The following is a 15354-nucleotide window of genomic DNA, read 5'->3' on the forward strand; positions in this document are numbered from 1 at the left end:
GAAACTGAGACGCCCGGACCCTGGACAGAGCGCGGGCCTGGGTGGTTTTCTCTGTGAGATTCTCACAGCGCACATCCCATCAGAGTGAGCTTGAGCTCAGCTGCAGCCAGTGCTCAGATGCTGCCAGATAATAATTCTCCTGAGCTCAAGCAGGGTTTTTCGGTTCAGAGGAGATGCATTGCACAGATAAAAACGACTTCCTCTAACTGCTGATTAGATAAGCGGGCGCAGCATCCGTACTCAGACGCCACTGCCCCAGCTCCAATTAGACTCAAGCCCCATGGTTTTCCATCGTGAAAAGGTCTCTCCAGCATCTCTCACTCCCAGGCTGTAGGGAGGCATTAATGCCCTCCACCCATCCTCATCCACTCTTCCCCTCTGGACTGGCTTGGTGTCCTGCCTAGAACTAAAGAGAGATCTGGCAACAGAATCACCAGGGAAAAACATATAAATCCTCTTACAATTTACACTCCAGTCCTGCAACTCACGATGGAGTGAAGGAATGCTTATTTTGAGTGAATGGACCAAAAAAAAAAAAAATTATGTGTAGACACACTTAATCATTTTCCTGGATGCCACAGGGAAGAAATTCAGATTTTTTTCTACTTTTTTTCCCTTTTCTATTTCTACCAGGGTAAATCAAATCATGGTCAAAGCCTTCCAAGCAAAGGACTCGAGGTGTGAGAATTCAGCTTCAAGAATGCTCTAAACCCCACACTGGAGGATGCGACTTGCAGGAATCGGGGCCTACGATAAACCACCAGGAAATGCTGGTTGTCACCCCCCTCCCTCTTTGGAGATGAGGTCATGAAAGTGAGCAGAGGCGAAGGAAGAATATTCTAGAACATGGAGGGGCTTGTGCAAACACACGTGAGTGCCCCATATTTAGAGGCATCTACCCCTCAAGTCTCTCTCAGCATTAGAATGACTGCTGCACAGGGCCATCCTGACTGTCCACAGAGCCGAGCCTTTTGGAAAGCCGTCCTCAACCGCAAGTCTTTGGCCCTCTGCTAATCCAACCACCACCTCTGGCTCCTGTCAGTCATCTCTCCTTCTTAGTCCCAGGGCATTGCTGTGCTTCTGCCCCTGGGTTTTCGCTGCAATTCCATTCTAAATCCTAAACTTGCCAAGCACCTCTTTCAGGGTGTCATTGGGTTTTCCGGCCCTGAACCTCTCTTCTCTACCCCTGGCCTCTCGCTGTCTCCCTGCTCCAGCCAGGTAAGCCTCCCCTCCGCCTGCCCACCATCTACAAAGGGGGTGAGGGCTCCTACCCCCCACCTTATTCACAATCTGATTCACCTTATTCACAGCCTGATTTTCTGCTGGGATCAGCCAGTCTGCAGCCCGTCTCCATTCCAGGACTGTGTGCTCACTGACAGCATCAGAGAGCTAGAGGACCCCTGCCCAATTTTAGGACAAGGCCACTCACACAAGCAAAGTCAAAGTCATTCAGTCGTGTGTGACTCTTTGTAACCCCATGGACTATACAGTCCATGGAATTCTGCAGGCCAGAATACTGGAGTGGGTAGTCTTTCCCTTCTCCAGGGGATCGAATCCAGGTCTCCTGCATGGCAGGCAGTTTCTCTACCAGCTGAGCCACCAGGGAAGCTCCCACAGAAGCAAAAGGCGAACAAACAGTGATAGGCAAAAGTCCACGCTCGAAGGAAGAAAGAGACTACAGATATTGAACAAAGGAAGAAAAGAAGCTTTTCATTTTGTGAGACGCCAGTCTTGGCATCATTTCTGTGTGAGACACTTGTAGTCGCCCCTGGTCCACAGCTGTCAGAAGACTCTTGACCCACATTCCGCTTCTCGAGGGCACTGCCATGGATGAGCGGGTAAATTTGGGGGTTGCCGTAGGAGGTCACTGGGTACATCCTCCTTTTTAGCAGTTTCATACACAACCACTTCAGAGAGATGAGATTTCTCTCATTATTAAAGAGACCACTTCAGAAGAACAAGCTAGCATCTGGTTGAATAGACTGTCCTGATGACTAAATACTAAATCCCTCAGGGCCAGGAAGTTCTCTCCTGTGTCTAACTTAAATCCTTCACATTGTGCTTTAGATACTCACTTCCTCTTGTTCAGACCCAGAGGAAAAAGGAGCCAAATGAGGGTGACTCCCTTGTCCTGACAAGATTATTCCCTTGACATCTGTTTCCCATATCTTTTTTTTTTTTTTTAATTCAGGAGGCTCACCTTGGCACTCCCTCAACACTGATGGAAATCTTGCGGTACAGAACCGTTACTCTTGTTTCTGAGAACGACCCTCCACCAGTGAGACACTTCTCCGCATCTTAAGGGGATGGTTTCTACTCTTTCCCAACAACTTGCTCATTACTCTTGTCTGTTCTCTTGGTTGAGGTCAGACTTGTCTAGGACTGGGAGTGAGGGCTCTGAGTTTTTCAAAAGCATCTTTTGTTTTTTTTCTAAAACAGACACCCGGTGGTCTATTATCACCAAAGACTTTCACATATTTTACCATCTTTTACCCTCTCGCCATTTCTCCCTGATGTTCCCACTGGAGGAGCCAGCACCCCAACTTGATCTTGGGTCTAGGAGTGGCCGGCTCCTCAGTCTTTCTCTTGGTCTTGCCCTCTCCTAATGGATTCCTCCCCATCTTCTTGGCTCTGTTTTCAGCTTGCCTATTCTCTGGATCACTTTTTTTTTTTAATTAATAAATTCCTCTTCTATTTATTCTCTTTCCTTCTCTCCAGAGAAGCTACAACAGGCTCCTTTAAAAACCTTTAAGAGACCTTGTTCTGCCTCTTACTGTATTTTTACTTGTCTTTGTTGCTGTCTTCAGCAAAGCCTGTGTGCTTGTTTTCCGTTAACCTGGGAGACTATCCTGTGAGCCCAGCTGAGTTCCAATGCTCTGGCCAGTTTGAAATGAGGGAGGTAAGAACCTGGCAGGGAGGGGCCCGACTCCACCCTTCCTCGCCCAGGTGCAGGGTCTCCAGGGCCAGCCTCCGCCCAGCCCTGCCCTCTTCGGCCCAGGCGCCTTCCGAGGCCCTTCTCTCCACTAGGCTGCTCCCGCTGCCCTGCAGGGAGGGGCCCTGGCAGGGAGGGGCCCGCTTAGGGAGGGCCCCTGCTTCCTGTTGTGGGTCCCAGGCCAGGGGTTCTTTGCCTTCTTCCCAGTGTGCTGATGAAATACGCATTTCCTTTCAGCTACTAATCCCTTCATCTTTTAAAGTCCTAATGCTATCAAGGGCTTCCCTGGTGGCTAAAGACTGGTGGTAAACAATCTGCCTGCAATGCAGGAGACCTGGGTTCAAACCATGGGTCAGGAAGATCCCCTGGAGAAGGAAATGGCAACCCACTCCAGTATTCCTGCCTGGAGAATCCCCTGAACAGAGGAGCCTGGCGGGGTATAGTCCATGGGATCGCAAGACTCGGACACGACTGAACGGCTAAACCCCCATCAGCGCAATGCTATCAACATAACGTACTTCCTGCTCTCGGTGCTGCCCAGGGAGCCTTCACTGTGCATCTGAGCTGGCTGACTCCCTTCAAAACCAGAAGCAGAGTGCCCAAAGCCCAGCGCCCAGTGTGAAGGGCAGCCCGTTTCCTTGGTGCTTCTCTGTGTTCCCTGGTCTTGGGGTTTTCCCTCCACAAACCTCCCCGCTCCCCCCGCCCCCCATCTGTGCTTCTGTCCCTCCTGCTTTCCTGGGAGTGACCCACCACTCCTCTGTCCGCTCCCCTGCTGCCAGCCAGTTTCCCTGCCTGTCCCCATGGCAGCTGCCATTCACAAGCCAAGGAAAGATGGCTCTCAGCTGTCTGAAGTTTTACAACTCTAAAATTCAGTGTTTAGACATCGGATGCGGAAAGGAGTGAGCGTTGTGCGGCATGGCGTGGGGAGGCACGAGGAGCCCGCAGATCTCAGGCCGCCCCTCACCTCACCCGGCTCCACCAGCCACACCTGCAGGGGCTCCTTTAGGGCCCAGACCAGGTCTCCCCCAGGGAACGCAGCCTGGGAGCCGGGGCTCAGTGACCTCCTACCAGCGCAGAGCTCCCACAACCTGAAGTTCAGGAGAGGAGGTATACTGAGGCCGTGAGGGCACTGATAACAAAAGCTTGCTTGCCTGCACCAGGAGGACTGTTCTTCACTCTCCAGGAACCAGCCCGACTTTCAGTTCTCTACTGGATGCCCCAGGTGACCTTGGCTGTCAGCTGCAGGGGTTTCAGGGGGGGGGTCTCCCCAGGTTCTCCATGGTGACCCCAGAGTCCTAACCCTATTGTCTGCACTCTGCTCATTTAAATGGTTAACCTCTACCTATCCACATAATTTCTTCTGCATTGCAGCCCCTGAGGATTTCCAAGTCTTTATCATGTATACACACCCTCACTGTCCTATGTTTTTATTTAAATTTGGTCTTTTAATTTATGTAAATGTGTCTTGAAAGGAAACTGCGGCTGTACAAGTGAATGACAAACCAGTGTCTCTCGCAATAAACAGAAGACAGTCTTAACACACAAACACATCAATTACAACAAGGCATGCTCCTCTGTGTCCTAGCTTTGGGAAACCCCGAGAGGACGTGTGTAGAAAGAGGGCACACTCTTCATCTACTTGCCCACATACAGTAGGCACTATCTAACAGGGAAAAGGAATTCAGAAATGTCCTTGTTTTCTTGGTTCATCTACGTCAGAAGACTTTAGCCACTATCCCCGTTTGTTCAGCTAACTGTACAGCTAGGTTTAAAAAAAAATACCCAGAGTCTATCTGGTTTCCAAGGCACATGAAAACATACAAAATACATTTCTCTGTTATCACATCAGGATGTCCTACAGGAAAATAACTTGTGGGTTTCAGAACTTTAGCCAAGTGCCCTCCTCGGCTGTGGGTCTTACACGCTGATCCCATGAAATCCCTCCTGCCTGTCCCATCTCATTGCCACTTATGCGCGGCTCATGACACTCTTTGCTGCAAATAAGGGGCTCTCAACTCCACAGTTTTTTCTTTATAAAATGCAAAAGAAAATAGGTATTCCAAGGAACTGCCGACTCATTAGCTGATGAGAATAGGGTATACTGGAATAAACACCAGCCTTTAGTCAGAAATGGTGTCTGCTTCTGACTCTGCTCTGTGACCCTGGCTAATTCCCTGAACTTCCCTGGGTCTCCATTTTCCTAGAGAGGGTGGATTCAGACTTCTCACCATGGACTCCACAGCCTGGGCAGGCTCCCCAGGGGAGAGACTGCAAATACCTCCACACTCATTCTTCTGTGGAAAAGGTATGTGAATGTGGAGAGGGATAACACAGAAGGGCCAGGTTCGGCTCCTTCTACATCAAAGCTATGAAAATAAATAGCCCTACTGCCATAACACATGAAGTGGATAAATCTCCCATCTGTGAGTACAATCCGTAAATTGCATACTGCTGCAGTGCTCTGAGGATAGGGGACCAGTGACGTGCCCGCCTTCGGGGGTGCTCTTCAGCTCGGCCACACTGCACCCCACGTGGGGCTGAGAGCTCAAACCACGGGGCCCCGCCCGGCACTGCATGGTCCCTTCACATGGGGGCCGAGGGGAAACCACAGATGACGGGACTCACACACGCTCATCGTGGTGTTTGGAAGGATGCAGACAAGGGTGCTGGTCTAGAGCCTGTGACGGCCTGTGAGCGAGAGGTGGGCGGCCCACTTACCCAGTCCGCGCTCACTCTTGGAGCTCTGCTGGCCTCCAGACGTGGTAGAGAGGTCTTCAGGGACAGGCATGGGTTCATCGCTGTCATCTGGGGTGTCACTCACCGGCGGGCTCTCCTTCCCTGAGGACATAAGCAAGAGCTGGAGTTTCTGGGGACGTAGTCACCCCTGAGGGTGGCGGTCACTGCAACCCGCCAGCAGCATGGCTTGGGTTCGAGTTATGGACTGAGTTCATGCTTCTCTCTGGGGATTGGAACCTGCTTTCCTGTTTATAAAAGAATACCATTGCCACACCAAAACACGAGACAACGCAGACGTGAGAAATGCATATGGAGTAGGTTGCCATTTCCCTCTCCAGGGGATCTTCCCGACCCAGGGATCGAACCCGGGTCTCTCGCACTGGAGGCAGACGCTTTAACCGCTGAGCCACCAGGGAAGCTCTCACTCACCTAGAGATCACCACTATTAAAACTGTGGTGTGCGTGCGTGTGTATACACACACAGACACTTTTACACTATGGATAATACGTGGTGACATATCTTCTCGATCAGAATAAACTAGTTTTTAGACATTCTCATGGCCTTGCTTGGAGAAGGAAATGGCAGCCCACTCCAGCGTTCTTGCCTGGAGAATCCCAGGGACGGGGGAGCCTGGTGGGCTGCCGTCTATGGGGTTGCATAGGGTCGGACACGACTGAAGCAACTTAGCAGCATAGCCTTGCTTCCATGACTTTTATCTGTGATGTCTGTATAATACTTCATTGCATGGGCACAGTAGGATTTATTTAAATCCTTTTTTTGCTTTTGAACCTAGATTGTATTCAATCTTTTTTTTTTTTTTTAATGAAACAACACAGTGGTAAACCTCCTAATAGCCAGCCTTTGTCCATGTTCTGAAGAATCACCACAGTATAAACCCTGGGGAATTTTATGGCCAATTCAAAAGGCATGCATGGTTTTAAGACTCTTCACGTGGCAGGTCAAATTTTGCCTGTATGTTTGTTCCACCTTACCCTTCGACAAGCCTGTTCATCACACTTCTGTATTAAGGTCACCAGACTAGGAATCCTGCTCACAGTGACACATTCTGGGTCTGTTCACTTTCCAGAGCCAGAGGATATTTAGCCAACTGCCCAATTTGATTAACTCAGTAGGGTCGGGAAACTTGGAAGAAGGATGGACAAGGAATTCACACAATTCCCACCCCACGTGCACACTGAGTCTTCTAGGAATTCTTATCTTCAAAACGTGAAAACAAAATAGAACCCAGGCAACTCCAGAAGTTGCTTCACAAAGTAGGATTTACCAGCAAGATAGGGTTTTACGGGATGCCTGTATCTAGTAAGTTTCACCAGAAGCTCCAGAAATGGGAAACTCACTCCCACTCCCAGAAATTCAACACTGGGAAGCTAAGACAGGGAGAAAATGCTCCTCTTCTTTGAAATTGAAACCCCTGTATCTTCTAACATAGATGTAACCTAAAATTGAGTCAGGAGACAATAAACCCAGGCAGGGGAAGAGCTGATGAGGCCCCCAGCAGCTGCAGAATAACCCATGAGCACTGCCGTGGAAGACACGTAGGGATGAGGAGCATCAAAGAAGGTTAGTGGGAAAGGGCCAGGCTGGGGTTGTGTGCCGCTGGCTGGGCTGGCAAGCTGGCTTCGCAGACAAAGGATATTCCCACCCAGAAGCCCAGGCCTGCAGGAAAGTGTACTGATGATGAAGAAAGCATGTCTGGGAGACAGGGCGAGGCAGAGTGGGAAACTGTATTGCGTGTTTGAATAAACACAACCCTTCAGGGGACAGGCAGGTGCAGTGGGAGTATTCCCAACACAGGAGATGACCCTTCGGGGAATAATTTAAAACAGAAACTGCCAGGCACCACGGCTTCGGGGAAGAGTATAGCATTCTCTAGCAAACAGACATCACAGTTGAATATCCCAGCTTAGCTGTAATTACCTCAGCTGGCATAGTTTCAGAAAGAGCATTATTGGATATATTTGGATAGCCAATACAAGATGGAGAGTTAGAGAGGGGACAGCGTGGTAAGAATTTCCCAAGGAAAAACCAAAAGCCAGAGAGAAACTGATCAAAGTCCTTGTGCTACACTAAATGTGCATGACATCAGTAATAATCTCACTGCCCTAAATAGACGACTTTAAAAGGAGCGGCAGCCAAAGGCTCAGTGTTGCTCTTCATCTGCTTCATAACTGGAGAGAGCTCTGAATAGGAGCCAGCAGGAGGCCTATGAACCACCTGATGCCTGTTTCTCCTTCTGATTTCCTCAAGTAATCATCTTCAAACCTTGAGGACTTTAGGGAGGCGGTCAGGGGACTCTCTTTTGTTTTCCTTTTAGGTTAAGAATAATCTTTTTAAAATTATTGACGTATTGTTAGTTCAGTCACTGAGTCGTGTCCGACTCTTTGCGACCCCATGGACTGCAGCACACCAGGCCTCCCTGTCCATCGCCAACTCCCAGAGTTTACTCAAACTCATGTCCATTGAGTTGGTGATGCCATCCAACCATCTCATCCTCTGTCGCCCCCTTCTCCTCCTGCCTTCAATCTTTCCCAGCATCAGGGCCTTTTCCAATGAGTGGTTCTTCACATCAGGTGGCCAAAGTATTCGAGCTTCAGCATCAGTCCTTCCAGTGAATATTCATGGTTGATTTCCTTTAGGATTGACTGGTTAGATCTCCTTGCAGTCCAAGGGACTTTCAAGAGTCTTCTCCAACATCATAGTTCAAAAGCATCAATTCTTTGGCGCCCAGCTTTCCTTATAGTCCAACTCTCACATCCATACATGACTACTGGAAAAACCATAGCTTTGACTAGACAGACCTTTGTTGGGAAAGTAATGTCTCTGCTTTTTAATATTGACATATTAAATTATATTCACACTTAATATTAATTAAATTATTTAATATATAATTAAAATAATTGTATTGACATTAATATTAATATTCAATAATGTTGACATTTACTATTGACATATAGTTGATTTATAGTATTGTATTAGTTTCAGGTGGATAGCACAGCGATTCACTTACACACACACACAAACATTCTTTTACAGACTCCTTTCCATTACAGGTTATTACAAGGTATTGAGTATAGTTCTCCATGCTGTACAATAGGGTCCTGCTGTTTATCCATTTTATATACAGTAGCATGTATCTGTTAATCACAAACTCCTAATTTATCCCCCCTTTTGGTAACTGTGGGTTTCCTAGGTGGTTCAATGGTAAAGAATCTGCCTGCCAATGCAGGAGATACGGGTTTGATCTCTGGGTCAGGAAGATCCTCTGGAGTAGCAAATGGCAACCCACTCCAGTATTCTTGCCTGGGAAATCTCAGGGACAGAGGAGCCTGGCAGGCTACAGTCCATGGGGTTGCAAAGAGTCGAACACAACTTAGTGATTAAACAACAGCAACACTTGGTAACCATAGGTCTGTTTTCTATGTCTGTGGGTCTGATTCTGTTTTGTAAATAAGTTCATTTGTATCATTTTTTTTAGATTAGACATATAAGTTATATCATATGATATCTATCTTCTCTGTTTGACTTCACTTCGGATGAAAATCTCTAGTGCTTACACAGAAGTTTAATACACAAAACCTGTCTCCTAGGTGAGGTAGGGACACTGCAGGGTTAGGAGGCTGAAATGCCAGAGACCCAGACCACTTGCTTCTGTGAAGACCCCCCAGGGAGCTCCCACAGAACTGACTTTGGGACCCCAGCTTAACAAAGTGATGGGATCCTGAAAGATGCACAGTGGGGGGTGCGCATGTACACCTTTCTCATTAACCAGCTGCCCTAGTGACAGGTGGAAGCAAAAGGTTGAGAAACTAGACTGCAGTCCTGTATTTTTTTTTTTTTTTTTAATTCTGGGCTTCCTGAGGATAACTTTGGAGAACTCTGGGATCGATCTAGAGAGTCAGGTATGCAGGACCCACGGGAGGGTCATAAAGAATTGGGACTTGCCCAGTGAAGGGCTGTTATCCTCTGCTCAGCTCGTGTGAAAATGTATCCAAGTCACTTTTCTTCAAATTTACCCTCTCCGTCTATTGGGAACAAGACCAACTAGAACTTGCTGAGATACTAGACGAGCTTCTGTCTGTCTGGTCCCCTGTGCTGAGCTACATGCCAGCATCTCCGCACTTTTCACTGCTTCATATACGATGCAGAAAAAGGAATAATGGAAACAGTATGGACCATGATTGTAAATACCCTGGGGTCAGGTCGATCAGTAGGAGCTCCCTGTGAAGATATGAGAGAATAAAGCATAGCTCTGGCATATGCAGGGAATCAGGTAAAAAGTCAGGACTGTAAGAAAGTGAGTGAGATGGCCACCCACGTGCCTGCTGGAACGCAGCCTTGCCTTTCGGCCGCTGTGACAGTTCGTAAGAGTGCACCTGATTTGCCTAAAAGCCCCCATGTTTGAGCAGTGGCTGCTGAGCCATCAATCACTGGCTTGAGCCTCTGTACTCAGCAACCCTGGGATCCTCTCCCTGCTGGAAATGTCCACGAAGAACTTCCATCACTTTGTCAAAATCCTCATGAGGAGCAAACATATCTTTGTGTGTTGATTTTAGGATTATTTAGAGTCTGGCATCTGGAGAAGGCAATGGCACCCCACTCCAGTACTCTTGCCTGGAAAATCCCATGGGCGGAGGAGCCTGGTAGGCTGCAGTTCATGGGGTGGTGAAGAGTTGGACATGACTGAGCAACTTCACTTTCACTTTCGTGCATTGGAGAAGGAAATGGCAACCCACTCCAGTGTTCTTGCCTGGAGAATCCCAGGGATGGGGCAGCCTGGTGGGCTGCCATCTCTGGGGTCACACAGAGTCGGACACGACTGAAGAGACTACGCAGCAGTAGCAATAGCAGAGTCTGGCATCACCAACTCAAAGGACATGAGTTTGAGCGAATTCCAGGAGATGGTGAAGAACAGGGGAGCCTGGCATGCTGCAGTCCATGGGGTCACAGTCAGCCATGACTTAGAGACTGAACAGCAACAAGACCTATTTAGACCTACCTAGTTCACCATTTAAAATACAAAACTATGAGAAGATGATAAACGAAAAGAAAACAAAGTTATTAAACCAAGTCAGTGCACAGGAGATACTACCACGCTGTGACTGGAAATCAGCTGACCCAGGGTACAGCTCCAGTTTGACCAACGAGAAGACAGATTTCACAGCAAGTCACCTTTTTTACACTCTGTCCTCAGGAGTAAAATGAGGTTAAAGAACATGATTTTGACTTAGCTTGAAAGGCTGTTGTGAGAATAAAATAACAGAATGTGTGGAATCTAATATGCTAAAGAAGCTCATGGTGTTATTCTGTAAATTGCACCATCCTCTGGAAACAGGTGTGCACAGCCCCAAGTGCCCATATGGCCAAGGGCATGGACAGCGTCCCACAAGCATAAAGAACTGCAGACAGCAAGCAAGCAAGGATCTAAATGGAAGGATTTAGGAGGTGTGATGGCATTTACTTAGAAAAATGAAACTTCCCATCAATTTCTGTTCAATCTACTTATTTTCTATGTTTCAAATAAATCTTTACCTATGAGAAGTGTTTTGGGCAACTTAGATGAGAAAATTGTTTAATTAGCTTATCAACAGGAAGTAAATAATTCTTCAAGTAAATTATAATTCAACTAACAGAGTTCTGTGGTTCCTCATGTCTCCAGTGCATGAGTTTGTGCTGTGCACAATTATGCAGGAAAACACAATTTCTGGGGGGGTAAATAAAACTCAGAATATAGACTGTCCACTCTCCAGAACAGTGGGGAAGCTCCTACCCAACACCAGGTCTGGCTTTCATGGGACTTCTGATTGGTTATTGAAACTCTTTGAGTCTCAGCTCCCTGAGAATTGAAGATGCTGCCTGTATGTTCCTCACTGGGGTCTTATAAAGTTGAAATGAGAAAAAACGCTTACGGTGGTGTTTGGTAAATTTAAAGCATTCAATCAGTGTGATTTCCCATGATTGACGTTTGCACTGACACACCCATATGGATGAGCCTCGTTTCCCAGGCAGCGGAAGGGTGTCTATGGAGCATATGTGTTGCTTCTCTGTTTCCACAAACATTACAGACGATCAGTAAGAAAACATTCAATAGGGCCCCAGGAGGCTGAACATCGCGTAAGCTCAATTGGCTCCAGTCCACCATTTTGCAGAGGACACACAGTGGTCCAGGAGGCGAGCACTGTCTCAGGTCCCAGGGATGGAGGCAGAGATGAGATGCTGATACAGGCCTCACAACTCCCGCTCTCCCACAGGCTGCCTCTTCCCTTAGAGACCAGAACAAACAACAATTCACAGCACAGAACCAATAATTTAGAATGAGTGCCGAAGAAGACAGAAAGAGCAAACAGCTCAGCAAAAGAACGGAGGAGATGGGCCCTAAGGGACAGGACGGCCTGCTTTAGACAGGCTTTCCTCCAGGCCCTTGCAACAGGATTCCCAACCACAGGAGATGTAAGAGGGCACATGTTTACTGAGACGTTTTCATCTATAGGACACTGTAAACCAGGGCTCAGTCCACATTCAGGATAAATCCCAGGGAAGAAAGAACCAGGTAGTTTGAAAAGCAAAAAAGTTAGATATTAAGTAGTTGTCTGTTTTGCAAGCGAGTATTTCACACAGATTAGGTGGACTCCTATGAAATTGCTGATATCGGAACTTTTTTTTCATCTATGATAATGGCTATTTCATAGGGTTTGACTTAAATCTGTTTTTCTTTTTTTGGGAACAAGACATAACAAGGAATATTTTCATGGGAAAAGGGGATGCTTCTGAACACATTCCTCATATTTTACATCAAGAACATCAACTTCTGTTTTGCTAAATGTACATCCTTATAATACAACGAACTGCCACTTCCCTCCATTTTAGAAATGGAAAAGGAAAACTGATATGACTGGGTGTTTATTTGCAAAAACACCAAAACACAGAAGAAGTATTCTTCAAATCTTTAGTGAAAATGGCGCAACTCTTTAAATGCCCTAATCTCTGTTTGGAACACTCCAGGTTTAACATAAACCAAAGGAAGAATCGTTGTGAAGGACTGGAAGCACCATTTCCTTTGCTAGGAGTAAACGAAACTAAATTTTAGAACAAATCTTGAATCTTTTTCAGGCCAACTTTCATCCTCATCTCCACTCCCTGACACCTTTGTCTTCAAGGAGCCACTGTTCACACTGAGTGTTCCACATAATGTTAAGGGCAAAAGAATAGAAGAAAATGAGGCTTTTGTTATGTTTGTTACCAACATAGGGGATCAGAGTACTGACCGGCTGCTCCTCCTACAAAACTTTCTGGAGGTGCCAGCCCAGCGTCGGGCTTTCGGCTTTGTCTCTGGGACAGCAGAGTCTGCATGGATCCTCTGTGTATCATGTAAGACGTCACTCTGGAAGCCACCTAAGAGGGGCGCAGCGAGGGGATGCAGAGCACCAGAAACAACGAAGGGGTCTCTCTGCACCTTCTGGGACGTTTACCATCCAGCGTTTCTGACCCTCTTACCGCCTCCAGCCATGGTCTACAATCTGGGGATGGGACCCTGCTTCCTCTGGCAGGACCCACCTCTCCTTCAGCTCAGGCTTCATCTACCAGCTGCTACAAATCCTTGCCAAGCCAAAGGACCGGCTTCAAAGGGCCAAACTTTCATTTTTTAATAGTTTATTGTTGTCATTGTACTCAGATTTCAGAACAAAAGTATGTGCTTCAGGGAAATGAATTCAAATAATACTGAAAGGGAGAAGACAAAAAACCAAAGTCCCCACCCTCTCCCCTAACCCATCCCTTCCTTCCACCCTCAATCTTTTAAGAGGAAGCACACATTTAAAATAATACTCTCCAGAATTTTCCTAAAGGGATATACAGGCATGTGGAAAGTGTGTGTGTCTGTGCGCGTGTGATGTGTTTTCATTTTAAAGGATGGATTCACACTGCAAACCATCCTGAGACACATTCTTCTCACCTTCACATACATCTTTGATGTCTTTCCACATGTCTCTGTTCCTATGGTCCTGCTTGCTCAGTGCTGTCTGAACAAGGGTGTGGCGGGAACCAAGTTCTCCAGGTCAGCACCAGGCTGCAGGGAGCATCCTTGGAGACTGCCCATGCCCATGGGAGAGCGTGTCTCCACAGCCGACTCCTCCAACACAGCTTCACTTGCTACAGATGTGGCCAAGCGAGCTGACTGACGTGCATGTCCACCGAATGCCTACAGGCCACAGCCAAAAAGCCAGGCGTTTCCCACACAGCCTGGAGAGTTCAATGCAGACTCTCTAGACAGGACTGGCTGGGACAGTGCCATGGTCTGCAGCAGGCCATCTTCAGGTTGAGGGAACTCGAGTCCCCAGTCCTGCAAGTCTCCTAAGAGCAAGCAGGCAGGGCTGCAGCCACAACCTCAGCCCTGGGCTCCATCACCAGAATGGACAGAGGCCCAGGGCCAGAATTGAGTCATAACTCGGCCACTCCTAGAGAACCACATGGGCCATTCCAGTACAGAGGCTACCCAGCATTGCCCACTGTCTTGAGACTGGAAAATATAAAATACTGTGAGCCCGACTGCTGCTGACATGTCCAAGTTCAGGGCTAGCCAGCACGGGTTTCCTAGGACTGTGATATGGTGCTGGGCAGGCTTGGCTAGACTGGCTGGAGGTCCGCCCTCCCCAGCCTCATCCGGTGGGACAGTGTGATCTGGCTGTGGGCCTCATCTCCCAGGACTGTCCCCAGCTCTGGGTCTCCTGGGATGGTAAGAGCTGTGTCCAGTATGGCTTGAAATAAACATATGATGATGGGAAGTGGTGTCTCCACACTTAACAAGCATTCGGGATTATTCCCGAAACTTTGTTTTCCAATCTGCTTTTTCCTTTTTGCCCTTCCCCCTCCTCCCTCCCTCCCTCTTTCTTTCTCTGTTTAAACACATTTGTTGGCCTGTGTTTGGGGTCTAGGGCAGGTCAGTCTGTCTTTTTTCCTCCCCAAGAATATCAACATAGACTGTATCCTTTCCAAGTCATTTTAGGTGGAGCAGGAAAACACGTTTTCTCTTGGAGACTTTTCTATGCAGGCTGTCACACCTGCATAATCTCTCAGCACTGAAGTGAGACACTGACTCCAAGTCCATCTTGGCCTCTCCTTTGGGAGGACAGCCTTCTTCCTTGCCCACCATCCCATGAGCTCTTTGGCTCTGCTACCCAGCGAAGCCTGGGCTCCCTATGCAGGTATATCACCAGTTCTCACCTGAAACTTGCGACATGTCTTGACCCTCATCAGTGTCCATGGTCCTTGGATTATCTGGGAAAACAGAGGAAGGGATTTTAGTTGAAAGCAAATTACTCCTAAGATATGAGAGAGAAAGAGAGATAAAGAAGGCCCGAGCTATTTAACAACAAGGCTATCTACCAAGAATAATGCATTTTCCTCTTCACACACTCGCTGGAGTATCAGACTGGCACAGACCTTGATCCTTTTAAAAACGGCATTACAAAGATTTATAAAAATATCATTACAAGCACAGGAGGACCAAATTTGTTATTTATTGTTAATTTCCTACTGCATAATAACCCAAAATGCAAACTGACTGCAACAAAATTAAGCAGAAAATTAAATGGCCCTGGGTCATTGTAGGCACAGAATTCATTCTCTTGGCTGATCCATAGTTATGTTCTTTCTAATTTACTGAGCATGC

The 15354-nt window shown here is 47.4% G+C and overlaps 1 protein-coding gene across 41 annotated transcripts in view; it reads right to left on the reverse strand.

Annotated features, from left to right (window-relative positions):
• Positions 1 to 15354, reverse strand: part of IKZF1 (IKAROS family zinc finger 1) — a 98629-nt gene that overhangs the window by 67835 nt on the left and 15440 nt on the right. For all 41 annotated transcript variants that reach the window (XM_069586595.1, XM_069586596.1, XM_069586597.1 and 38 more), the window contains exons 2-3: positions 14907 to 14960; positions 5651 to 5770 (exon numbers count right to left, since the gene is read on the reverse strand). In XM_069586595.1, coding sequence (XP_069442696.1) covers positions 5651 to 5770; positions 14907 to 14946 — 160 coding nt within the window. In that variant the 5' untranslated portion in view covers positions 14947 to 14960. The remainder of the gene's footprint in view (positions 1 to 5650; positions 5771 to 14906; positions 14961 to 15354) is intronic.

This window comes from Ovis canadensis, chromosome 4 (assembly GCF_042477335.2).
Source record: "Ovis canadensis isolate MfBH-ARS-UI-01 breed Bighorn chromosome 4, ARS-UI_OviCan_v2, whole genome shotgun sequence".
NCBI classification, from domain to species: Eukaryota; Metazoa; Chordata; class Mammalia; order Artiodactyla; family Bovidae; genus Ovis; species Ovis canadensis.